This window comes from Corvus moneduloides, chromosome 2 (genome assembly GCF_009650955.1).
Source record: "Corvus moneduloides isolate bCorMon1 chromosome 2, bCorMon1.pri, whole genome shotgun sequence".
Taxonomy (NCBI): Eukaryota; Metazoa; Chordata; class Aves; order Passeriformes; family Corvidae; genus Corvus; species Corvus moneduloides.
Window position 1 is genome coordinate 28,510,826 of NC_045477.1, and position 26,543 is coordinate 28,537,368.

The 26,543-nt window shown below is 40.2% G+C and overlaps 1 protein-coding gene across 1 annotated transcript in view; it reads right to left on the reverse strand.

The window, feature by feature from the left end:
* Nucleotides 1–443: 443 nt before the first annotated feature.
* KPNA1 (karyopherin subunit alpha 1) overlaps nucleotides 444–26,543 on the reverse strand; it is a 54,491-nt gene continuing 28,391 nt past the window's right edge. Inside the window, 8 exon segments of the mRNA XM_032098693.1 lie at nucleotides 444–6,235; nucleotides 7,168–7,346; nucleotides 8,071–8,198; nucleotides 20,766–20,891; nucleotides 23,102–23,180; nucleotides 24,332–24,495; nucleotides 25,059–25,158; nucleotides 26,447–26,535. Coding sequence (XP_031954584.1) covers nucleotides 6,048–6,235; nucleotides 7,168–7,346; nucleotides 8,071–8,198; nucleotides 20,766–20,891; nucleotides 23,102–23,180; nucleotides 24,332–24,495; nucleotides 25,059–25,158; nucleotides 26,447–26,535 — 1,053 coding nt within the window. The 3' untranslated portion in view covers nucleotides 444–6,047.

Consider the following 26,543-nt stretch of genomic DNA (forward strand, 5'->3'; position numbering starts at 1 on the left):
CAGTTCATTTGGAAGGAAATGTAGATTGGAAGTGTCAGCACTGCTCAAAACTATGTTCCTGCCCAGCACTGCCCTGCTGACTGGCCCTGGGGACTCCAAAACCAGAAGAGACATATCAGTTTGCCAGAATTATCTTGTGAACTTTCTCATAGTGGGAGGGGGATTATTTTTATTGTACGCCTAAAAATTAGCAGTATTGCTGAATAATCAAAAGCCCTACAAAAATGCAGGGTAAATCTTCACTAACTGCTGCAGTCCATCTATGAATTGCATTTCTGAGTACCACAATGAGCTGTAACCCATCAGACAAGCTGTGTAGTCAATTCCACCACAGAACTTACAACCTTTAGGTGATACAATGACCTGTCATCAGAGTCTCTGGGTGGAAATTATCATAAGTACACTGTCAATCAAACAGAGCAGGATTCCACAGGTTTGTCCACTTAATGAGCACTGAATCCAAGCCATGTTTAATTTCACTGCAGGTATGTGAACAGATTTTCCATGACAATTCTGGTTCTTTGCCACACCAGTAGGCACACAGGTGGGAACCAAAACAAAAATCTTGCCAGATTACATGCCTGTGGTCACGTATGTACTAAATGACACCAAAAAAGAGAACGTGCATTTCAGACAGCATTTCAGCTTTCTATGAAGAAAAACTTGATTTATGCTTGGTGATGGCAAAGCTTACAACTGTGCATCTCAAAAATATTACCCCTTCAATACACACCTCTGAGTGCACTCTGTGAACAGAACTGGCAAGTACCTCTTCTACTTTTGGAAATAAAACTATTTGGACTCATCCAGCTGGTAAAGTACTTCAAATAAAAATATGCAAAATACCATTTAGAAAGCAACACTTCAGAGTAGCAACAGTCACCAGTTTTTCGTTTTACTTGAATTTCTATAAGCTTTATGCCATTTACTCAAAAACTGAAGTCTGGTCCAGTGGTTTGACAAAAGCTCCACGTATCTTTCTGTCACCCTGGTATCTCCACCATTTCAGTATCTGCCATAAAGACTCTGCATCACTGCCCAACTTTGTGTTTTCTTTCAGCTTCTGTGTAGGCTCAAGTCTCAAACAAAAGCCCAAGACAAGGAGCTTTGTGTGGTCTCCAGCTTGCTCCCAACCACTGCAGTACTTTCTTTCCAAGTAGCTGGGTACTAAAAAGTAATGTAAATCTTTCTCAGAGAGGCAATGAAAGGAACCACCTCTTTCCTGGTGTGAGGGCTTCCAAGAAGCACTTCTAAACATAGACAGTGGTTACAAAACCAGCATACATTTCCAGCCAAAGCAGCCAGTCCAGCTGACCAGAGAACTTAACAGCCCTCAGATCACTGACAGCTCACAGCTTCAGCCCAAAGCCTTTCAACAGTGCATGATGGAAGGAACATCCTAAGCCCTTGAATGGTATCTCATTTTCTTTTTCCCCTTTGGCTTGGTCTGTAACACCATTCCCATTTATCCAGAACAGTCCAATTTATCAATCCTATACCATGTGCCTTATTGCTGTACCTGGTCCAAAGGCAACTGAAACTTTCTAATGCAATAATCACCTGACAACTTCAACACTGCCTCAGTGGAACGTGCAGGAGCCCTATGGACACAGCTATAGCAGTACACAAAGAGGTCTTGCTTACTTCTCTACTAAGACTCAGGCAACTGAAGAAAGACCTTCATGTCTAAAATTGGCATGGGAGAGTACTAATGGTGTGTTGTGCCAATTTCCAGAAGCAAAAAATAATCATACTGGAAGAGATGAGGATTTATGTTAAGCTGGCATAGAGATCGAAGTGCACAGAGGTAAGACAGCTGTTCTGGAAGTCCCCAGGGAAGCAGAGAAGTGTATTGCCAGGAGCACTGTCACATGTAGGATGACATTGGGCAATCTAGTTCTTCAATAGCCTTGGTGCTGACAGCAAAAAAAAAAAAAAAAGCAGGTACAAGAACACGTAGGTCCAGGGCCATTGCCTTCCTCCCTTCTTTTAACATTAGGCAAAGGGCCTTCAACCACCTGTATTTGGTTGGCATCAAGGAACAAACACAGGAATTTAAGAACAGGCTGAAGTCTCTAGGCAGCAGTTGCCTCAAATGATTGCGTGGTGTCTTCCAAGGAGCCCCAAGTGCTGGTCCTGGCTTAGTTACTGAGCTTTCGATAACCTGCTCCATCATCCTTTGTATCCAAGACACTGTATCCAAGACACTGACCCTGCCTGCCATGTTCCACTGGGAAATTCAGCAACAGAAAGAACGATGGCTCCTGTCTGCTGCCCCAACAAAACCACAACTTTAATGGCATTACAGATCTGTGTGCTGGACTGCTAGATAGCAACCCCAGGCAGTCCTGCATCTTCCTTTCTCCAACACCCCATTTAAAACAGACATTGTTAAAACCTCAGTACAGTGCTTCTACCTCATTACTGATGTTTCAAAAAGCATTGAATAAATTCTCATTACCAGCCTGTGGGGCTTTTGGAAGGTGCTTAGATTGTGTCTCCACAAGCAGACAGAAACCAATGAGAGGATTTCAATTTTGAAGAAAATATGAGAACACTTTTCTAGCATTACATGCTGTCTTATAGAGCTAAGAGAAGAACCCAGGAACTCCAAGAGCTCCCTCAACGACCCTCTACATGAGACCACGCCACCTCCTGTTTAGACACAAACCAACAATAGGTCATTCAAAACAGCGTGACCTTCACACAAGTGGCAGCTAGAGGTGTTCTCTGAGATGGTCCCTGTCTGAGCACATCCTTCAGGAGAGCAGAGAATACTGGTTTCAGTGTTCCTAGCAGGGGACACAGCCACCCAGAACTGTGTTAGGAAGCAGTGTTCAAGCAATATGGTATAATGATCCTCATACTTTCAGTGGCACTTTTCCTCCAAGAGAGTCCTTCATCTGTGGCCTGAATGTTATTTATTACATGGGTAACGTTACACTACATGTTTGGCTCTGTTAAAATCCAAGTAGTTTACTTGCCCTTGGCTTACCAAGTAATTCTGATCAGTCTGTATAAGTGAGCTTTTCCTTTCATAAATCACAAGTCTAATCTCCCTTCTGTACCCATTTAATTTGCAGCCTTTGTTAGAAAGAGATATTGTTTCTTTTCAACCTATTAATAAAGCTAAGTAAAGCAACACCAAGAACTGGTTGCTGGAAGATCCTGATGGAAATACACTCAGTTAAGCACCATTTAAAATTACATTGAGACCTATGAGTTAGCCACATTTTAATCCGTTTAATGTGTGCCATGTTGATTCTTGTATTGGTGTGGTTTTCACTCAAAATATTATGCAGTACCAGTCAAATGCCTTACACAGTCTAAGTACTTATGACAACAATATTACCTGTGTCAACCAGGCCTGTCACTTCAAACAAACATACCAAGTTTAAAGGTTTATACTTATCTGCTCTGAATTCACATATCCACGGCAAAAGTAACATATACTGGCCAGGCTCCTTACACAGGAAGGCACACCAGTCAGCTTAAATGGACTCTTTTTTAATTCACTCATTTAGAGGCAATTGTCATTACTTTCTTGAGGGGCAGGGGAGGGAAACGCCAATGCACCACATTGTTTTCACTAGCCTGGAAGAGAAAACACTTATATATATAGATATATAGGTATGTATATATATACACACACTTTATGCATGTGTGTATATATATGTGTGTGTGTGTATATATGTATATATACACACTAGTGTATATATACACAGAATATACATATATGAATATACAGAATATATGCACACACACTTTGCTCAGATTTGTTTACAAAATATGTAGCATTTTTATACCATCCAATAAGAGGTACATGGTTTTAAACAAATCTTATAGAAATGACATGTTATTGGAAATTTACACGTAAAAAAATCCAGCACAAAAAAATCCAAAAGCTAAAACAAGATTTTGCTACTCATCAGTGCTTCTATCACCCTTCAAGAAAAGAGAAACACAGTTATTTATATGTGATGTAAAGGCAACACTGAGGGGTTTTTTTGCTTTTTTAAATTAACCACCAAATTTAACCCCTAAAATTACAAAGAATTGAAGTCCATTTACAGATCAAGTGCAGTAAACTAAATGTTCCTTCAGCACAAAGCAGCACTAGAGAAAATAAATGGGAGAGGGAAAGTGGAGGCCAACTGGCTTAGCTAGGGAGGCAGCAGGTGGCTTCTGCAGTGGCCACACAGGTCAGAGTCTCCATCCTGAAGCAGAGACAGAACAGAAGACTTTATTTAAATAATGGTCACACAGAGCTGATGTTCAGGCCTTTACCTAGCTTCTTTCAGCAGTATGACAAGTGACTTATGTGTTTTATAACTCTGTATCCAATGGGCTGGTTTTGCTTTTGCAGTGGCTTATCACTGAGAGGAGTCATGAGGATCTTGACAACAGTTCTGCCACAAACATTTACCACAGGTACATGACGCTGCAGTTGCCAGTGGCAATTTTGAAATGTTTACACTGGACAAATGTGTGTTCCAAGCATCCAAAATGGCTTGAAAGAACATAGCCCGATGCAGGAGGGAGCGGACGGCCTAGGGAATCCATTGCATTCTCTGAAATGGAACTACCACTTTCAATCACGTGGCATCTCCCCAGTTGTGTGAAGAGTTTGGTGTCAATGTCAGCTGAACTCAGTGAGGAGTGGCTGGCCTTTGCATCAGAAGTCTGTGATCCAAGCAGGTTGCGGAGCCAAGAACATGCTGCTAGCAGAAGGGCAGCCTCCAGCTGCGCGCAGCAGCTGCCATGCAGTCAGCGACGCCTTACAGATGTCACCTGGAGGAACCATGCGTTCCATGCTAATTCACCTGAAGTCTCATAAACAGCAGAAGGGAAAAGTGAAATGAGAGGCCAGGTGGATCCAGATGTAATAGTACTATCCTGCGAATGTAGTGTCACTTGAGTTGTTAAATAAGGGCCTTGACCAGGAGGACTATATTCCATCAGGTGAGCTGGAGAGGAAGCTCTTGTCTCGTGAAAATGAAAAGGAGACCTAACGCTCCTTGTGCTAAGTTTTACAAATTAAGATTTCTGTATTCAGAAGTTAACTTTTCAGAAGACAAATTTGTTCAAGTCAAGCTGTGTAAAAATGTAAAGAGGCAGACAGGAACTTTTCAGCCATAACTAGAATACCAGGGACCAGACTGTGGAGCATAGAGCCAGAAAGGGCTTGATTTTTAAGGAAGGTCCAGCTGGATCATACTGTGCTGGCAAGCAGAAGTGGGGGCAGTTTCTCCATTCTAGAAGCTGTTTTGGAAAGTCATTTCTGGGGAGGTGTTAAGAGTGACCTATTCACAGGTTCTTTTTTTGTGGATGGAGAGAAAAAACTAGGAGGGTATACAAATCTCCACAGTGGTCTGCAATCCAACTTGGGAGCTCAGTGTTGAGACGGGATGGGGCCAGATGTGTTCAGTATTCCTAAGAACCACAAAACATGTCCGTTGCAGCCTGTTGTTGCAGGGGATAGAGAACTTACTCCATTGTTTGTAACGTGTTCCTCATGCCAATAACCCCAGCTGGCACATACAGCAAGGTAGATACATCGCGTGTGAAGGTTTAACGCATCTCTCGCAGCCATCCAAAGAGGCAACCATGGGGGATGAATTCAGCTACGTTCTCACAAAGGCTGAATGTCTCCCTGGACTGCAGGCACACTCTGCAGCAAATACAAGAGAAAGGCAGCCTTCTCTTGGATGCCAGGAGTGAGGGGCCAAGTGGAGGAGGGATTACTTTCCCGTAATAGGAACAGGGAATTTCTCAAAGTATAGAAAGGTGCCTCAACTCCACAAAGATGATAGTGGAGAGATTCAGAATCTAGAGGAGAAGGGTGATTCTGGTGACCCCTTGCCAAGGAGGGGACATCCTGCCACGGAGAGCCAAAAGTTTTCCAGACGTATGTAAGAGCATGTGCACAAGGCAAGCGAATGAGCGCAAACAGGGTTATGGAAAACATTGAGAGAATCACTCCACGGGTGGCTTGTGGCTCGACAACAGGATTGGCTAGGTAGAGGAGCACACAGCACAGGGGCACCTCAAAGCTGGAAGCCTTCCATGGGAGCCTCACACTGCTGGAAGATGTACTGTTGCTGGTTGATATCCACTTGTGGGGCAATGCTGCTGTCTTCATCCTCTGTTCCAAAGTAGTGCTCAATCAGATCAAAGGCCTTCTGATAAATCTCTTGATTCTCATGGCTCTGCAGGAATTCGATCTTGTCTAGGCCTGCAGAGAAAAGTAGTACATAGAAGTTACGGCTCAGCAAAAGGACATTACCACAGTAATTTCCAGTCTGTTCCATGATTCTCCCCACCTTCAGAAAGAACAGGCCCCTCTATGGAGACCTGTATCCAACTTGTACCCTCCAGAACCAAGCAAAGCCAGTTTGAACTACAGAGATCTCTGTAACTGTGTTATGTCCTTCGCACTTTGTCTGCCTCTACCCTTTCACTCAAAAATTAAATCAACAAGCTTGAATGGGTAAAGAACAAGGCCTCAAACTCCAAGACTTTTTCTGAGGAGACTTTCAGGACTGTGTTTCCTAAAAGTGTGTTCACAGTGCTTTCTTTATGAAGACTGTGACTACAGAATCACCTAAGTGTAAGCTGAAATAGACTTCTGATAATCATCTAGTCCAACCTGCAGCCCAGCCCAGCCCAGCCCAGCAGTACTAACCAACACCAGATTAGATCTGATGCGTCTGAACAAGTATTCCAAACTGCCAAGGATGGAGACTCCATTTCCTAACCTGTATAGTATATATGTATACAATGCAGTTAAACTCAGGCAACCAGTTTTTGGGCAGGCATTAAGCAAATGGGCAAACTCAAGCCTTGTAGTCAGATACAAAGAAAAATAATACAGCAAGGAATGATGCTATAATCCAAGTGTTAGCCATTCTAGTAAATCTCTACTATTGGGAATTGTAGTGGTTTTCTTGTTAACACCTTTTACTCTGTATCAATCAAGAAAAGAAGATCTGCACATTCTGTCTCCAATCTATACACAGACAAAGATAATGGAGAAGATGGATTACACTGGAGATTTATCAAAGAACAGGTTATTTTCAGTCACAGTGATAACTGGGCCTACTGAGATTCCAGTGGGTTTGTGACCATTGCTGTATCCCCTGAGTCCCCTAGGTGTTTTGCTCCTACCATACGCTTCTTCAATAAGAGCGCAGTAAGGATTAATGCCAGTGCCACTGCGTTTGGATTCCTGCTCTCCAAGCCTCAGGATGTTCTCCAGCCCATTCAGTGCTACTTGCACAATCTTTGAGTCCATTACTGTAAGGAGGTCGCAGAGTGGTTTGATGCACCCCAGTTCTACTAAATACCTGAAAAATATCACATGGAACCCAGTAAATTGTCTGCAAAATTATAATTGGTGTAGCCATTTAAGTACTTAGCGTGAAGGTCTAAGAATCAAAACAATCAGATAAAATATCAATTTGACTGGAAAAACTAGAGAAATTACACACATCTATTTCTATCTAGTCAATTCTGCTGAAACGATGACAATAACTTTAAAAGCCTTTCTCTGTCTCACTCTCTCTATATAGCTATGAAATACTAATTTATTTTTTGTACCATAATTTATATTTCTATAATGGTAACTTATACATATTTTCTATAAAGAGCAATTATATTAACATGCTTACAAAGTAATTTTTCTTTATACAAAACTGCATAGAAGCATAATGTACTGGTATAAGCTAAACAGGAGAAACAATGCATGCCATGCCATTGTCCAAGGGGCTTCCTCTCCAGACTGTTACTGCACTGTTACACTCTACACCACTCAGAAGTTAATTTAAAAGTTGCATTTAGTGTTTTCATATAAGACAAATGGTTCAATTATTTAAATAAGTATTACAGCTGAATACTTTTGTGACTTCTCCCTGGAGGGATGAAAGGCTCATTCATAACAAGGACATGGTCTCTCTGGATACAACACTGAAAGCATACTGAAAGGTTTTGCAGTTTCTAGGCTGACAGTTTGTTTTCTTGCACAAACACTAACTCAGTCAATTGCATTGAAAGATTTAAACTATTTCATACTTGATCTGTTCAGCAGAGCCTCCCGATGTCGCATTTGTGATTGCCCAAGCAGCTTCCTTCCTTGTCCGAAACTCAGCCGTTTGCAAAATGTTTATAAGAGCTGGGAAGATATGGGCGTCTATGACTGTCTGCAAAAATAAATGACATAGCAGGGTCATAATAAAAATTAGAAATAACTGCTTTGTCCTGAGTTAATGTCCATGCCCAACACAACATATTAAACAAAGAAATGTCACTTTATCAAACGTCAAAACTGATAAATCAGTTTTCAGCTTTACTTTCAAAACCTTAGTTATTCCTGTAGTCTATGCTTGTCCTAAATGAATTCAAAACACATTCAGACTGAAGTGACTGGCATATTTAATGAGTTACTTAATCATACCCTGACAGCAAAAGAATGCTGTACTTCCCTTATTTTATCAGGTAGTAAGCCACTCAGCTATGAAGTCAGTAAACCATTAAGTCATTAAGATCCCCATAACCTCATAGGGCTGTGTGCTGTAATACATTTCCACTGGGAGAGACAACGGAGCAAAGTTGTTCATGTAAGAACTGCTCAAAACAAGCAGCCACCTAGTGAAAAGACGAAGCACTGATGGTTTGGCAGTGGGTTGGCTGCTTAGCTCAACAAAGTGATAGAAGTCAAATGAGCATTTGGGCAGCAACTCTAAGTTTCTAGTAACTCCTTCTGAAAATGGCCTTTTGCAATAAGATAAAAACGAAACCAGTTTTGTTACACACCTATGACAAGGATTTGAAACACTTGGATAAGGATCACTCAAACAAGCAAGATCTCAGGAATACTTTTTTAATCTACCGCTTTACAAGTATAAATCATCTCAGAACTAATGAAGGAAAATTTGAAGAAAGCCAAAAAGATCCTTTTCACAGAGCTCTGTAGAAGAAAACAGATTACATACAGCAAAAAGCTACAGTCAATTCACAATGTGAATGGCTAACCCGGTAAAAAAACCCAATTGTTTGATATTTTTTTTATCCTTCCTGTTTGTCTGGGCATCCACGCTGCCTCTGCTTTGTAAATCCATACAGCCTATCAGTTGTATCAACAGGCCCATGAACACTGTCTCCTATGCCAAAGAATCCACACTTCTAATACAGCAATCTGGGGTCCCCAAGGAAAACTATTACTTCCATCATGCCAGGTTGTATTACATTTGTACATTGCCAAGAATATTTGAAAAAGTATCCTTCACTGAAAGTTTTGAACATGACTGCTGAAAGTGATAGGTAATAAACAGGAGCCAGCTATTAAAAAAAAGAACCCTAAAAAGATAAAAGAAAGCATCTTGAAAAGAGATGCATTTTACCCCCTGACATATTTTACTGCAAAAAACCCCAACTGATTTGTAAAATTATCACTGTAAGGGTATGTGGAACACAAGACCTCCTGTTTCATTACGGTTAACAGATCAAGGACCTTTCCAGCTCAAAGGCAGATACAAATAACAGGAAAGTAATGAATAAAACACACAGCTACACAAACCTGATAGACAAGGGATAAGAGAAACAATCACAAAGAAAAAGTTCCAGTCACTAATTAATAGGTCATTAGGAAACTACAGGCAAGAGAGCCAGCCTGGACTTTGTAACTGATGACAGGGACAAGTACAACTGTGCGAAACTGAGTAACAAATCTTACCTTAACTATTTTACCATGTAACCACTCTCTCTATCCCACCAGAGCACTCTAAGGATTACGTGCTAGCAACCCAGCACAACTCACTTTGGGCCAGGAATTGGACCAGACCTCAGGAGAACCCCTTGTGTCTGTAGGGCCAGCAGCTAGAGTGGGTGGGTAGATGTCTCAGCATCAGTAGCTGGAAGGGCCATGAAATCAGGTCCCATAAAACGTGAATTTGGGGCCAGCAACTGCTGTCAGGCCTTGGACGAAAGGGCCCCTGCAACTGGACCAGGTGAGGGTCCCAGCATCAGCCACTGGGGCAGGATCACAGCCTACAGGGCCCATGTACCTGGACGCCAGCTAGTAGAGGGACTGGAGCGAAATTAAGTGAAGATCCCAGCACCTCAGCTGCAATGGGACTCCAGGTCACAGGACCCACATGCCTGGGCACCACCTATGTGTTATCCCCAAAAGCAGCAGTGGGTGTGGAAGATCCCAGTGTACTTAGTTTGCTGGCAAACTGACTGAGCAGCAAGTGGGAGGCCCAGGATCCAGGCATGGACAGAGGGTTTGTGCTGATATTCAATGGGTCTGCAAGTGTGGAGATACCCAAGACAAACGCGTGCATCTGTTTGTTTGCCAGTGAGAATCAAGCTGAACCAGGCAGTGAGTAGAACCCCAGCACGGGGAGTTAAGAGAGCTCCTGATCCAGCCATGGACAGCAGCTGAGCAGAGCCCACACTGGTACTTGAGACATCTGTGAATGTGCATCTAGAGAGTGAGAGCATGAGTGTTTTCACTCATGAACTTCAGTCCTCATCAGATGGAGAGGAGAAAAGGGACTTTTCAGTCTACACTTTGCTTTATGTGAGTCCAGAGAATTCTACACAAGGGTGTTGTTGAAGCAGAAACCCTCACCAGAACAGTGTGTTACAGGATATCAAGCACTGCCTACTGAAAGAGCTTGATATGGATCTAGGATAGGGATATTTGAGGGCATTAGGATTTTACGATTTTGGCAAAGAACAAGTCAAAAAAATCTCGTTATCACTTCTTAAATCCTCTCCCCAAAAAAACCCATCTACAGGAGATTTATTTCCTTAGAAAATGTCTTCTTAAAACCAATTTCTAAAACAAATACTAAAATCAGAGTATGTTACATGATAGCATGGAACTAAATCAGCATACCTTGCCTGACAGGCAGTAACTAACACTTGAGTCTTCTTACTGCCAAAAACAAATGTTACCTTAAAATGTTTCAACTTAAAACTTGTAAAATAGTAAGCAAATTCCACAATAAAGGGAACTAGCAACAAGATGGCAATTAAGTGGGGGAAACACGAAAGATAATTACTGTTTTTCTTCTGGCTCAATCAATTTTGAACTCTGCTTCAGTGCTTGGATGCTTCGGTTCAGTGGGTAAAATTACTCTTAAAAGCAGAGAAATATGTATTTGAACCTTCTTAGAAAGAACTGATCTCACATTTCTTGGGTGAGTACTCTTACTTCTGTTTCTATTGTATAAAAGGCTATGGGGACCTTGCTTAGTTTCTGCTCTACAATGAAGTTGACTATCTTTACCCAAGCAGAACAGGTTAAAGCACCACAATGAATCACAGCCTCTTGTAAGGCACTCCTCTGGAGGAGACTGACTCAAGAGAGATTACCAGTCAGTATATTTTTATGTTTCCTACTGCTTGAGAGGCAACACAAGTGCTGCCACCTCGCCCTAGCATAAGTATTAGTTAAAGGTTCTCAACTGTCTGTAATAGAGCCAAGCTTTTCCACTAGCACTCTCTTGACAGTTGAAACTCTCAGTGCTTACCTTTAAGGAAAAAAAATACATTAACTAGGCCAGAAAATGGTCTGCTTTCACCTTAATATCTTCACTAGATTTCAAAAGTCTAGTTAAGCTCAGCAAGGGTGGAAACAATGAAGTACCAATACAGAGTAAGTTCTTAGCAGCATCTATTATTTATACCCTGCAGACTTGCAGCCTGCCCACAGCAGTTACCCTTGAATGCCTAAGGATTCCTATCTCTATGATATTTTATGTGGGAACAACTGTTACTGTGGAAACAGGTCATGTTTCCCTTTCAGTTAAACTTCTTTTAAGTGATAAAATAGTAAATGCTAGAAGACAATTGGATTTTGTTGGGTTTTTTTTCCTTGAAGAAAAGCAAGCCTCAGGCAGAACAAAACCTTAAAGAGCTGTGGCAGGATGAAGCAACTTAAAACTTAGAAGGATTTAGATTGGCTTAATTCAAATTACTTTTTTAGCATTCCTATTCTGCACGTGCCTGACGTGGAAGTGTGTTGAAGACCAAAGTAGTGTTTGTAGTGCATAGAAAATACTCAAGATAAGCATAGCTTTCAAACAAAAGAAACAGTTAAGGGATTTCAGTTCAACAAGAACTTGAAAAACGTGAAGGAAATAAAAATGTTTTAGGCTGCTACTACTAGGCACTGAGGTGCTATCTACAAAATACATTAGAAATCTCTTTTTTGCACAATAGGTAATCCAAAGCCCATCCTTCAATACATTAAACTAACACTGAAGCTTTTGCCCAGCTGCATCCATTGATATTTGTTGGAACTGAACCCCCTCTTGAGTTGTAACCACGAGTCTTTTGGAAAACCAAAACTGAATTTTAACCGAAATTGAATTTTTATTGAAATATGGACTTTCAGATTTAATTTGTAATGCTCAGTACTTAGCAAATCTGGCCCTCACTTCTAAAGTGTCAACTTTTCTATGTTTGGTTTGGGATGTGTTTGTTTTTTTGGGTTGGGGGCGATATTTTTAATAGTTGGTATCCCTGTGGTGTAGTCCTCCAAGAGGGCTGCCCGTCTCTTGGAAACATTCTACCTGTCTTATTTTAATCAAGCTTCTTCACTTCACAGTATTTGATTTTTAAACAGTGAAGCTAGATTAAAAATTGAATTTTTGAAGTACCATTACACCTGCATGGATGTTTAATCTAAATATGTTGTAGCTGCTGTTAGGGAGGCCTTCAGTCATAGTATATTAAATTTGTATTTTGAGCTGGTCAATACCATGTGAGAATTTGCTTGTCCCCCTTTGGGTTCCCACACCTAAATCACTTGTGATATGCAAACACACACATACACATTTAGTGTGCACGTACTGGCATCACATGTCTACATATCATTCATCACATAAATGTGAAAGCAAACAAGTCTTAGACTGTGACTGTTTCCCTGCTCCTGCAAGCTCTCTCATTACCTTTAACAAATCAAAATTACAGTCACCATATAACTGGCAGCTGCAAATACAGCCCTACTGCTATGATCCCCCCTCCTGGCTGGAAATTTTAGTTCATAGAGGCTTCTCAGTGATTTATTTTCCAGTTACCTTGTTTATTTATTCAATTTACAGCTCCTTTATAAATAACATAGCAAATATTTGTAAGCTAAAACTACTTCACACTATGGCATGAGTACAAAAAACCTCTGCCTTCCTAGAGCTGGAGAGGAAGCACTTCAGATCTCAGTTCTAGTGAACCTTTATGTTGTTGACACAGACACCTAAGCCTATATACTCCAAACTGCCTATAAAGCAAACTTCTAGCCAGTTTACACAAAGCTGTTATTGCTGTCAGGAAGAACCTGCAGTATAATGACCAGCACCTTGTTGAGCTCTCTCCTGCTTTTAGGGTCAGTCAGTTGTAAAAAAACCAAAACAAAGAAAGAAAAAACCAAACCAAACAGACCAACCAACCTCCCAAATGCAGTAACACACCACTGACTGGTGTGGTTTTCAGCCAGAATAAAGGAATTAAAGATGTTCTAGCTCTGCTGCCCTTAATGTGGTGTAAGGTATGTAGAAGCCTGAAAACAGATTTTGTACTTAAACACAAAGTTAAACCTGAAAGAGATTGATCTTTGACTTCCACTAGTCTGCAAACTAACATGACTTTGTCAGCAATGCCGTATTTTGCTCCTACTGGATATACTTTTTAAAGTTCTACTACCACAAAGAGCATGTTAAATTCTTAGATTACTTATGCAAACTATGACATAAACTAAACACACTTCGTATTTCAGGTAACTTGATGCCTGTGTAAACCCCAGCTCTGTGTGAACCATGTCATACCTTTTCCATGTCCCTAGCACTACTTTTGGAGTGGTCCCCAGTGGTCCTTTTGGAGAAGAGCCTCTGACAACTCTGAGCTTGTAACTTTACCACATGTTGTAAAAATGCATTTCATTCCAGAGTTTTTAAAACTGACAGGTAATAATCATTTGCTACATTTGCCCATGTCACCCTTCTGCAAGGTTAAGAAACCCTAGAGGAGGAAAAATATGGCACAGATCCCATTGCTACCATGCCTAGCCATACTCAGACTTCCAGATGTTCTTGTGAAAATTCAAGGTATGTTAGAAAAGAAGTGATAAGTTTCTTAACCTGTCAAGAGCAGAGAACTCCTATGATGTCTTCACTGTCAGACATGGAAGATTGTGTCTGATGTACTGCCCTTCATAGCTTTTCAACGGGTTGCGAAGTTAAGACACACAGAACATTTTCTGAGGTATGTGATAGCCTTTCATACCCTTCAGAAGGGTCGACAGTCAGGATTAAGCTTCAGTTGTGCAGTTCTCCTTCTGACTCCCAGGAAGATGTAGTTCCCCTTCTCCCTGACTGGGGAAGCTATCCACTGATGTACAGCAAAGCTGTATACAAACTAGGAAATTAACAAACAAAAACTATACTTAGTGACAATCACGACTGCATCAGGATATACACATCCACCCCAAACCTTGAAAGCACAGAAATAAAGAGGGGAAAGACTGCTGTATTCCACCACATTTTTCTGTTGCCTAGGCACTGTTGATAACACACTCTGAAAGGCTTTCACTTCCACCTTTGGTGGGGAAATAAACCCAAACCTCCTGTGCTTTAGTAAGAGCCACCAAAGAAAGTCCAGCACGCACTTTCACACATTTCATGCATGTTAATTTACACTGCCTTAACACTAGAAAGAGTTTACTTGATTGTGTTGGAGTGCAAATCTAATAGTGATAGGCTGCTGCCTTATCTTTTAGAAATGGCAGTGAAAGCCTTTGGAGTGTGCCACCAAACAGCATCATAGGCAGTATGGAGATGGATATAGAAGTCCTTCCCTCTGACTTTATATTTCTATACTTTATAGTGGGTGGATGGAGGGAGTGCAACCCAATGCAATCTTAAGCACTAAATATAGTTCTGTCTGTTAATATTGGTTAGGTAAAATACCTGTCAGATCCACCAAAATATTTTAATGTCTCCTTGGTGTGCAGAAGGGACTGCTAGATTATGGCTTGAGCACTACTCAAAGTTTCCATAGTATTTCAACATCCCAACTGTTCTGGAGCAACAATCCACTAGTTAGATCAGCTGGTAACTCACAAAAATGTGGGTTACTATGCCAGGCAGATGTGAAAAAAATTATCATGTGCTGAAATCATTCTTGTTTGATTTCTAGCTAAAGACTGTGCATGTTCAAAATCTGGTAAATATCACAGATAGGGGAACAGACCTGCTCCAGTTTATGACCTCTAGTAGCAGCTCTTTAGCAATTTAGAGGGACTGGGAGGAAAGGAAAATAAATAATTTAATTTAGAGCTGCATCTAGTATCTTGGAATTCCTTCTGTAAGGAAGACCAGTTCTCAAGAAGTAATGTTTTAATTCATCACAACATGAAATAATGTAAAGACAAAAAAAAATCCTCAACTCACAGATGAAATAGGTTCACCCATGAACTTAGTTAAATCAAGTATTCATCCCGATGGGAATTGTCCTTTATCATCACTGCTATTAAAAACAGACTACACTTTTATTCTCCATTTTAGCATATGACCACCTTCAAGAAACATTTTATCAAACAGCATTTTTCAACTTCAGAAATTCTTTTTTCAAGTGCTTTTCAGCTCAAATGTTTACAGTGATTTTGCCATTAAATAGAAGTTGTCTGAAGTAATACCTCAAAGGCGTTTTCTGAGAAATGCAGACTTATCAGCTCTGGAGCTGAAAGGAGATTTCATCACACCTTGTATCTCACTCAACATTCTCTAAGTTGAGACTAGAAACTAAAGAATCAAGGGTCTTTCTGGAACTTGTTACACATCTGTGATTGAGTTTCAACAAAAGGTAATCACTGCAATCACACCTGCAATTGCCAATTTTACTTCCAAGAAACACTGGCTTTGAGCTCTCCAATCAAGCATGTTGTAAGCATTCTCCACTGTGCTTTACTTCACAACTTTCCTCTAATGGGCCATCTTCTGCAGTTCCAAAAATCAAGGCCTGATGACGGACACGACTTGCAGTATGTCATCATTACCAGGATAGTTATATTCCACTCACACTCAGATATACTGTTTTTTAATTTAATTTTTGTAACTGTCAGTATAGATTAAATTGGGTATGTACTTAGGGCAGTCAGTGTTTCACTACAAAGCCTGTGTGTGCTTGGAGTTTGAAGGCAGATCAATTACTCTGTGAATGGGGCCCAAGGGACTCTTAAATGAAATACAGCTTTCACTTTTGAGAAGATGCTTCTTACATTCTTTTTCCCTGGACTTGCATAACGCACCAACACACTTCCAACCTTGTCTATGACATATCCTAAGGCAGCTGCTTTTAAGCTGGACTCTTTTAAATCCACATGTATTCTGGTGATTTGTTTCACACTGTTTTCTTCTTGATACAAGACTCCTGAGAAAGAGAGCTTCTATCCACATAATCACAAGTATTTTTGTATGCATAGTTAAAGAGCTTTTTATGCACTTGTAAAGAGCCACTGCTAGAAATGAAGATGCAATACTAATGGCTCATAGCATTAATTTCCCTCTCCCTACCTTCTGACCTCACCTTTTCAAGTCACCTTGCAATTCTGATCTGTTCTCAATAGCACAGCAGCTGACCCATGATAAAACACCCCAAAACATTTAAAAATTGCTAAACACACACATGCATAGACTAACAATTTTGTTCAGGTAGATTAGGCAAATTCTGTTTTAAAAGAGGAGATCATTTTATCCTTACTCCTTTTCAAATAAAGATGTGGTAACAGTTTAGAAGACCAAGGATTACCAGGGATACAGTTAAGACTCTCCAGCTAAAGCCTCACTTATGCCTGAGTAATGGATACCAGGTGTCAGAGTACTGTGCAAACAAGGACATTTCATTTGAAAACATGACAGTGTGGTACAGTGAATACTTATGAAGAAGTTACAGAAGTGAATACACTACTGCAGTAGTTTCTGGTGCACTAGAATTCAAGTTACCTCTATGACTCTTCATAACTGTATCTTAAGTAGATCAAGAATATGAAAATAGAGAGCCAAAGTTTTGAAAAAATGTTCCAACAACAAACTACTTTTCATTGTCACTTCTGATACATCTTTATTGAATGACTTGTATAGATATCTGGCTTTCTAAAGCTCTTCTTACATTTGGAACATCTCCATACAATTACACATCCTGAAGCAACCCTCCAACAGACTTGAGAAAAAACACAAACTTAAGACAATGTATTTGGCTGGACTGTTCCTCAGAAAATACTCTTAGACTTTCCAGAAAAAGCAGAAATGCCCTTCTAGAGAGCAAATACTGGGTTTCAAAGGTGGTAGTTGAAAGGATAAAGAGCCAAAAGACTCTCTACTGCAAGAAACACAAAGGCAAAAACATTTTTACCTTGGTACAAGCAGCAGTAACTACCTACTCTGCACTGCTACTTGCACAGCAATTACAATTGCTGATGTGGGGAAAAAAACAGTGGTACAGCTGCTGATTTTACACAGCACTTTTCATTAGAAATTCAGCTAATCCACAGATTAACACACAAACCACAATAAAAGCAGAATCAAAATTCTTGGAGCTCTACCAAGGTTAGAGTGAGTAACCGTATCGTTCTCCATATCTGACAAAAAACATGAGCTCCAGTGGTAAATACAAAATCCTGACTGAGAAAGCCAGAGCAAATACCACTGCAGGGGGTTCCTTTCCTCACAGTCCCACTTCCATCTTAAGTCACATCTTTACATCAAACAAGAAGGACCTACAGGGCTTCACAAGTTTTTGGGCTTTGCATACTCATTTTCTAACATAAGGATCTCTGAATGTTAAATGAGCATTCGCTCTCATTTTCAGGAATTTCAGGTAGCTTAGCAAAGACTGAAATATCTTTCACAAAAGTATTAACTTTATTCCCTATGCTTTCTGAGATGAAGCCCTCATTGAAGTTATTAAGGCTTTATGCTGCCCCTTCAGCAGCTGAATGTTCTTTTTAAGGAAGAATGTAAACCCAAAAGATTCCAAGTGTCACCTGCAAAGGGTACAATACACTTATTCCTCAGGAAAAATATGCAGCCTTTCCATAATCTTGTGCAAGTTTTCTGCAAAAAGAGAAGTAATTCCACCCCATAGGTGGAGAGGGTTAACCACTTCATGCTAATTATGACGTTATAGAATGACTAATCCAGACTCATCATTATAAGAGCAGCAATCAGGCTGCCTTCCAAGGAAAACAGAGCTAACAAGTACGCTCCGGCTACTCTGCCAATATATTAAGAGGCTTGATTCACTTTCTGTGTAAACACTGTTTCTTCCAGGTTACTAATGAGTAAGACAAGTATTTCAAGAGTCTAATATTTCTGACATTTATTGCCATTCCTCAAAGAATAAATGTCTCCACCCAGACTTTCATGCATCCTCTGCAATCTCTGAAAATACTTTCTGTATCCAGTGAGGGACAAAAGAATTGAAAAATGTAACCTCAGAACTAAATTTGATTTACATAAGACTGTTATTTGACTGCCTTGATGGAAACACTTGTATTTATCAGATCAAGCCTCGTTTCAGGGCCAGGTTGAACAGGGCCATGGGCAACCCGATCTAGTGAACGGCATCCCTGCCCATGGCAGGGGGGCTGGAATGAGATGATCTTTAAGGTCCCTTCCAAACCAAGCCTTCATGGTTCTATGATTCACTACAATCTCTTTTCCCAACACTTCTGCAAAAGAGAAGGAATGAGGCAATGTTCTTTGTATTGGGTTTGCATGGCAAGGTTTTGGCAGCAGTGGGGGGAGCTACAGGACTGGCTTCTGTGAGAAGCTGCCAGAAGTTTCCCCCATGTCTGACAGAGCCAATGCCAGCTGGCTCCAAGATGGACCTGCAACTGGCCAAGGCTGAGCCCATCAGCGACAGTGACAGCAGCTCTGTGATAACTTATTTAAGAAGGGGACAAAATTATTGGGTAAAAGTAACTGCAGCCAGAGAAGAGAGGAGTAAGAATATGTGAGAGAACCAGCCCTGCAAACACCAAGGTCAGTGCAGAAGGAAGGGCAGGAGGTGCTCCAGCCACCAGAGCTGAGATTCCCCTGCAGCCCCGTGAGGCAGACCATGGTGAGGCAGGATGCCCCCCCTGCAGCCCATGGACGTCCATGGGGGAGCAGAGATCCACTTGCAGCCCACAGAGGACCCCAGAGCAGGTGGATATCTGATGGAGTCTGTGACCCCATGGGAAGCCCACAATGGACCAGAGTCCTGGTAGGACTTGTGGCCCTGTGGAGAGAGGGGCCCACACTGCACCAGTTTTGCGAGTGGGACTGGTGACCCCAGAGGGGACCCATGGTGGAACAGCCTGTTCCTGAAGACTGCACCCCATGCAGTTCATGAAGAAATGCAGCCTGTGGGAAGGACTCATGTTGGAGAAGTTCCTGGAGTACTGTCTCTCATGTGCAGGACCCCATGCTGGAGCAGGTGAAGGACTTCCCTCCCTAAGGAGGAAGCAGCAGCAGAAACAACCTGTGATGAACTGACTGTATTCTGCACTACCAAGGGGAGGAGGAAGAGTTAAGGAAGGAAGTTAAGTCCAGAAAGGAGGGAGGGGTGGGGAAAAGGTGCTTTTAAGATTACTTTTACTTATCATTATCCTGCTCTGATTTTGATTGGTAACACTATTTATTTCTCAAGTCGAGTCTGGTTTTGCCTGTGACAGTAACCGGTGAGTGATCTCTCCCCGTCCTTAACCACAACTCATGAAATTTCCCTTGTATTTACTTTCCCCTGCCCAGTTGAGAAGAAGAGTGATAGAGCAGCTTTGGGGGACACCTGACATCCCACCAAGTCAAACCACATCCCTGAAAGACAAGCAAAAAATTCCCTAGTACAGCTGTTTTTAAACAGAACTCCATATTCAGGGAAAACAAAATATATTAAGCTGTTTCTTCTTTATCTAGCCAAAGACTTTTCTCTGGGGAAAAGATGTTCCATCTCTCATTTATACTACCTGGAGACAAGTCCTGGGAATTCTTCCTGACAACTGACACTCAGTCCAGACTCAGAACAATGATTTGATCTTTTGGAGCCTAATTATAATGACTGACATAAGGGAGTGGGACTCATTTGCTTCTGTGTGCTATCACTTAATATGAAGGGACTACAACATTTAAGTGTAATCAGAAAGGACAAATTCCAGGGCAACATGTTAGATAGCCTCCATTATTGTTCAGTTTAATAAATAGCAGATACAGACTTGGCTAAGCACACATGCCTAGAATGGGGCATTATAAGGCCCATTTATGGAAGTTATACAAGGAATTTTAAGAAAATAGAAACAGAAATAAAGTACTTTCAAATATAGGTGTCTGTATCTGATGGTGAAACCAAGAAATATGTGAAGTTATTTGATTCTCAAAATTTGTATTCTTTTCATACTTCAGAATTTCTGTATTTTAGTTATTGTCAAAAGCACAAAGCAAATTATTTAAGACGAAATTTTCTTGAGCTTAGCCACATTTTGTCATTTTCTACCATGACAGTCTTCCCCCTTATAATGTGCAGATGACTAGAAAATGAAATTATTTTAATTTGGAGATGACTGGGACATTGAAATATTCTAATTATACACAATAATATATTTCTTGTATGTAATTATATATCTGTGACAGTGCATACACACAAATACTCATTTTATACATAAAAAACCACCTGTGTTCCTTCTAGTCTGAAAGACAAAGATTACTGATCATAGCTGAAAAGGTTACCTGGATCTGGGCTTTGTTTCCAGCTGTTATATTAGATATTGTCCAGCATGCTTCCTTTTTGATAGATTCTTTTGGGCTGCTTAGCAAGTGCAGTAAGCTCTGCAGGGCTGAACAATTCAGAATTACCTGAATACAACAGAAAAAAACAAAACAAAACACACCTTAGAAGAACTTTAGGATAAAGAATCACAGGAACAAGGAATACAGTGTCTTGAAAATCTAAAAAGCATACCCCCATTAGATGCTCCCAGAGTTTGTTTTTTTTTTTAAAAACCACTAAATACACACAAAACAAAAAAACCTGCAAGAACCAAGAAATAAATGTCTGCAGGAAAGCTAAAGAGCAAAACTACCAAGTCATTCAGGTAAGAAACCACACCTTCATAATGATTTCAGTGTGACCTGAAAACAAGAAGATACTAAGCACATCATGACCAAACAAAAACAAGATGATGGTATCTTCCTGTATTTTTGTACACTTGTAAGCTCCAACTACTTCTGTCTTCCCCATCTGCTGGCACTGTGGTGCATACTGTGACCAGTGTTGTATCCAGTGACATTATGAATGGGCAATTCTTATTTAAAAAATTACAAAAATTGTAAAAACCCTGCAATTTTACAGTGCAGAAAAGGTGCAGCAAAATTTCCATCTCCTAAATAACCAAAGTACAACAGAAAATGCCCCAGAACTTAGATGTTGCAAGACAGCACAGTTGATTATGTCATGTGTGATAGTGAAGAACTTTTTGACCACCTAAAAGGGCCTAACAAGATTCAAAAAATGAAAAATTAATGACTTTTTTTTTTAATTCCATTCCAACTTCTAACAATTAAGCCAAAAATTGGGAGAGTATACCAAGAAGCACAGTAGTTTTGCCCTGTGTGGCAAAAGCAGACACCTTAGAAAGAATAGTGTGCCATAGAATTTTATGAGAAATACTCCAGTCAAGCTGAATCATGGTCATGACTTCTGATCATGGAATTTGAGGACTTAATTCCCTTGCTTGTATCCCCCCAGCTCCATATTCTTAAAATCTTTGTACTCCCCACTAAGATTAAAGAAGAAAAGATTATGGTTCAGGATTTTATCAGGTGTCTGCTGGGACAAGTTGGTTTTTTTCTTCATGCATACTATCTATGGTTTTGGCCATCTCCAAGCACTCGCATTGTTAATACCTGAAAATGAGACAAAAAGTAAAAGCAAGTTTGTGCCCCACGGTTTTACAGAGAAGTTCTTGAAGAACTGTCTTGTATATTGCATTCATATTCAGAAATGGATCAGCTCTCAAAGCTGGCCTCTTCCTTCTGATTACTGATTTTTATATTCATCCTGTAACACTTTTTAGCATACAGCACAATCTGCAGGCAGGACTATCAAACTATCCTACTTATACAGTTCTCTAGAATTTTAGGAAAGCTCATGGTATGCTCCTCTGAAAAAATCATGTACAACAAAAACGTTTAAACTAATTTTTAATTAAAATCTAAGGTTTATGCAATATTTAATAACCTGCATTGCATGTGAATTAGTGATCCCTTGTGGTTTTATCTTTAACAAAATTATGAAATCACACCTCAATCATTCTTTATGACTGATCTGCGAAACAAATGCCACTGCAAAAAAACAGAACAATGACTCTGCAATTCAGCTACACAAAATACATTGTAACAATCAAAAAATCATGTTATCTTCCTCCTAGCAATAAGACATTGAAACAGTGCCCTGGTGCTGGTAACACATCTTTAATTCCGGTCTCAGAGTCACAGAACTACAGAAGCATCCCAGTGACAACCTAGTGCCTCTGAAGAAACACATTTCCTGCCTTCCAATTTAAATCTAATACAGTGGTGGGAGTCACTGCCTCCTACTGATGCTTCTCCAAACAAATCCCCAGACACACCTACACACCATCCAAAATCTGACCAGACACTTGTTCTTCCTCATAAATATGATATATTTTCATCATAGATATGATATATTCACCACAGATTGGCAATAGCACTGAATGTGACAGGCCTTTGATAGCACTACCAGGGTGCATCTCTCAGCATGAATTTCAGCCTAAGAGACAGATTTGCTTTAAATAAACCAAAAACATCCCACCCTTGAGGGGTATTGCATGGCTGCCCAAAAGTCCTAGACACAGCTACCTAAGAATCATCACCAGTTCAGGACTGAACAGGAAAACTGAAAACCACCACATTTTGAAGTAATTAGTATCATTAACTTTCACTTTCAAACTTCAAAAGGAACAAGAGGAGGTGCTTGTGAACAGGTTACCACAATTAACAGAAAGATGAACTGTGATACAACACAAGAGAAAGGTAATCCATACCTGGGTCTGGATATCATCTCCTGTAACGATGTTCCCCACAGCTCGTAAGGCAGGAGATACGACTTTGTAGTCATTGTGCCTAAAATTGACAAAGAAAAATATAAGTATTAACCTTCCCAAAGCATCTCCATCTTCACATTCTCAAGGAAGGACCATCTATCAGCCAGGGGAAAACTTCCCTGATAAATCTGACTTTCACTATCTAAATAGACACTGATTTTCAACAAATGGTAAGCCTTTCCAGGGTTTCTAAATATTTAGACCTTTAGATGTCACTCAGCAACATAAAAATAAAATATTAAAAGGATAAAAGTACTTCAGAGTACTTCCAAGCATCCTTGGGAGGAAAAAGTAATTAGCTTTAATAATAAAATACACTTAATGTAGCACACACAAAGGCCAAGAATGAGACAGAAGAACAGGGGTAGAAGTTGTGTGTTTAACCCATAGAGCTGTTTGATCATCTTCTGTCATCATATGCCTCCCTCCAGCATCATCGTTAAATCAGGACTGGAATAGGAAAGGTGAAGTAAGGAACTTGTTTCTCAAATGAAAACACTTCTTTACAAAAAAGCTACTTAGAGGCAGTATGTTCCATTAATTAATCCAGCATCACATTTGCTCTAATGTTAGAAACCTTAACAGTCTTTTTATTTACATCACTGAAAACCATTATTCCTTGCTCTTAGGCCATTGAATGGTCCATGTCCTGACCTTGGATCTGAAGCCATGGCTCTGAACAAGGCCAGTCTCAGCGACCCCAACTCTCACAGCTACACTTTACTGACCAAAGTGTGCATATACTCTTCTACAGCAAGGGTTGAGGAAATTACTTATATTTCAAGTCCCTGGTACTGTCAATTCTAGTAAATTGAACTATTTCTTACATTTTTATCTTTGATATCCTTAGGTAATTTCCTTGTTAGGTAACTATAATATGGACTTCAATGACACAAGGAAAATTCCAATGTATACTATGGATTTTACAAAAATGTAGCTCTTAGGTGCAGGAAAAAACCTCTTAAGAAACAGCAAAACTAGTACAAGAAATGTTCCATTGCTTTTGTTACTCATGACAAATAGAGAACACTGAACAGACGGGTAAAATTAAAACTCAAATCTTGCTCTCTGGAAATTACATCATTTCAAGGCATATTTAATTAAACTCCTTATTGGTATAATCTTGATTTCAAGGAAAAGAGTGACGCTTGCTTGCAACAGATTTCTTACATCAGCAGTTCCACAAGTCTTCTGCAGACTCCTGCATCAATCACAGCCTGGATTTTATCATTGGGGCCATCAGACAAGTAAGACAAAGCCCAGCAGGCATCAGCTAACACATCTGTATCATTGACAAAGAGCAGCCAGGAAAGCACACTAAGACAAGGTGAGACCTGTAAGACATTAAGAGGAGATACATACAATTAAAAGGGCCAGAAGACCTATTATTATGTCAGCTAATTTTGTGTATCATTATAGGACTTGGCACTGGAATCTTAAGATTCAACACTCAGAAAACTTCAGACCTAGCTAGCACTTCTATGCAGGGCTGTAGCTATACAAGCACAGAGGAGCATTACTGCAGAAAAGTACCACAGCAACTCTTCAGCCTCTACAGAATGATGTCTGCCAGTGAAACTCAGACTTGTCCACTCAAATGTGCCACCTGCTGCTCTACAGCAGCCAAGATGTAGAGTTTTGTTCTGCTATGGGACAGTCATCTCCAGTACACGAACAGGAACAAAAAGTTACAAGGCAGCTGTGTTAAAACAGTGGTTGTGAATGTCTGCCCAAAGGACTAAAAAAAAACTTCAAAAAACTTCATCTGTAAGAAGCCCATCAAATATTTCAGAATTTCTCTGAAACATTACTTCTGTTTAGTTTAAGCTTCACCACCTGAAACTAATAATTTGGCTATCACCACTTCACAACACATTTTCATTCAAGCATCTCTTACCTTGGCAAAATCAGGAGGTGGATTTTTCCCTCTGCAGAGATTGGACAGAGCCCATACAGCATTTCGGGTCATAGTGAGACGATTCTGTTTTGAAAGCAATCTAAAACAAACCAACAAAAAATTCCAACCCTTGCTTTTAAAAAATCAAAGCCAAGCAACCCCATCAACTGTATGAATCATTAAAACAAACTCTTTTTAACATATACCAGGGCAAAATGTGATAGATTTTTTTTTTCTATAAAAATACACCTGAGGAAAATCATTCTTGATGGCTACTAACACACATGCTAGATACAGGAATCTAGTATCCCAACAAGAACAGTAAACATTACACTAAATTTCTCTTAAACACTTAGATACTGACGTGGCAGATTAACAGTCAAAAGCTGCAGGAATTGTGACAAAATTACTCTAAGGAGGAGGACATGCAGGTAGTTTTGGAGAGTACTCTCTTAGCTAAATTGCATTTTTATGACCGTCTCAGACTATGAGTCCTACTTTGGCCTAGGAAAACGCAGAAAGGAAAGACCTAATTTTCCCACAAGAGTAACAATTCAGGTTTTTTTTCTCACAGCCATCCCCCACTGTACCACTGTCTATGACAGCACTGGAGAATTCCCCTGCTGCAGAGTCTGCAAAGGACACAGACTGAGTAATCGTAATTTGGACATGACAACACAAGATGGTGTCACTGTTTCAGCAATAATATGCTTCTTAAGCAGAGGACCATCAAGATAATTAGCAGGCTAGAGAAATGACACGCAGTGGGATGTTAGTGACCTGGATTTGCTCAGCCTTAGAAGGAGATGGTGCAAGAGGAGATACAGCTGCTGCCAACAACACTTTAACAGGTGGATACAGAAAACAGGAAGCCAGATCCTTCTCAAAGGTGCTCAGTGACAAGACAAGAGGCACTGTCACGAGGTAAAACACAGAAAATTCTGATTAGGTATCAGAACACTGTGTTTCACTATGCCATGGTCAAATACTGCAACAGGTTACACCAGGTAGTTATGAAATCTACTTTTGATGTTCCAAATTTGACTGGTTAAGTAGTTGAGCAATCTAATCTGATCTCACCTGCTATGAAGAAAGGCTTTGACTAGATGACCTCCAAAGGTGCCTTTCAACTTAAATTATTCTCTGACTCTAAAATAAGCCCAGACATTCACCAACACTGTAGAATAAAATAGTTCTAGCTTAGCTGCTTCTAAAGCATGTTTCCATTTTAGCTTCATTACAAAAGCAGTTCAGGACTCCCCATTAAAAACTCTGATTAGTCCACAATAAAAAAAACCCGATATTATTATTCTTCAAGGCAAAACCCAAATTTCAGTCTTATCAGACACTCAAGCAAAATTCTGGAAAACACATTAAAACATACTTACTGCAATAAAGGGGGCAAGATATTACAGTCCAAAACATAGTCTCTGCACATAGTGCTGTCTCCAGCAATGTTGCCGAGAGCCCATACTGCCTGTAATG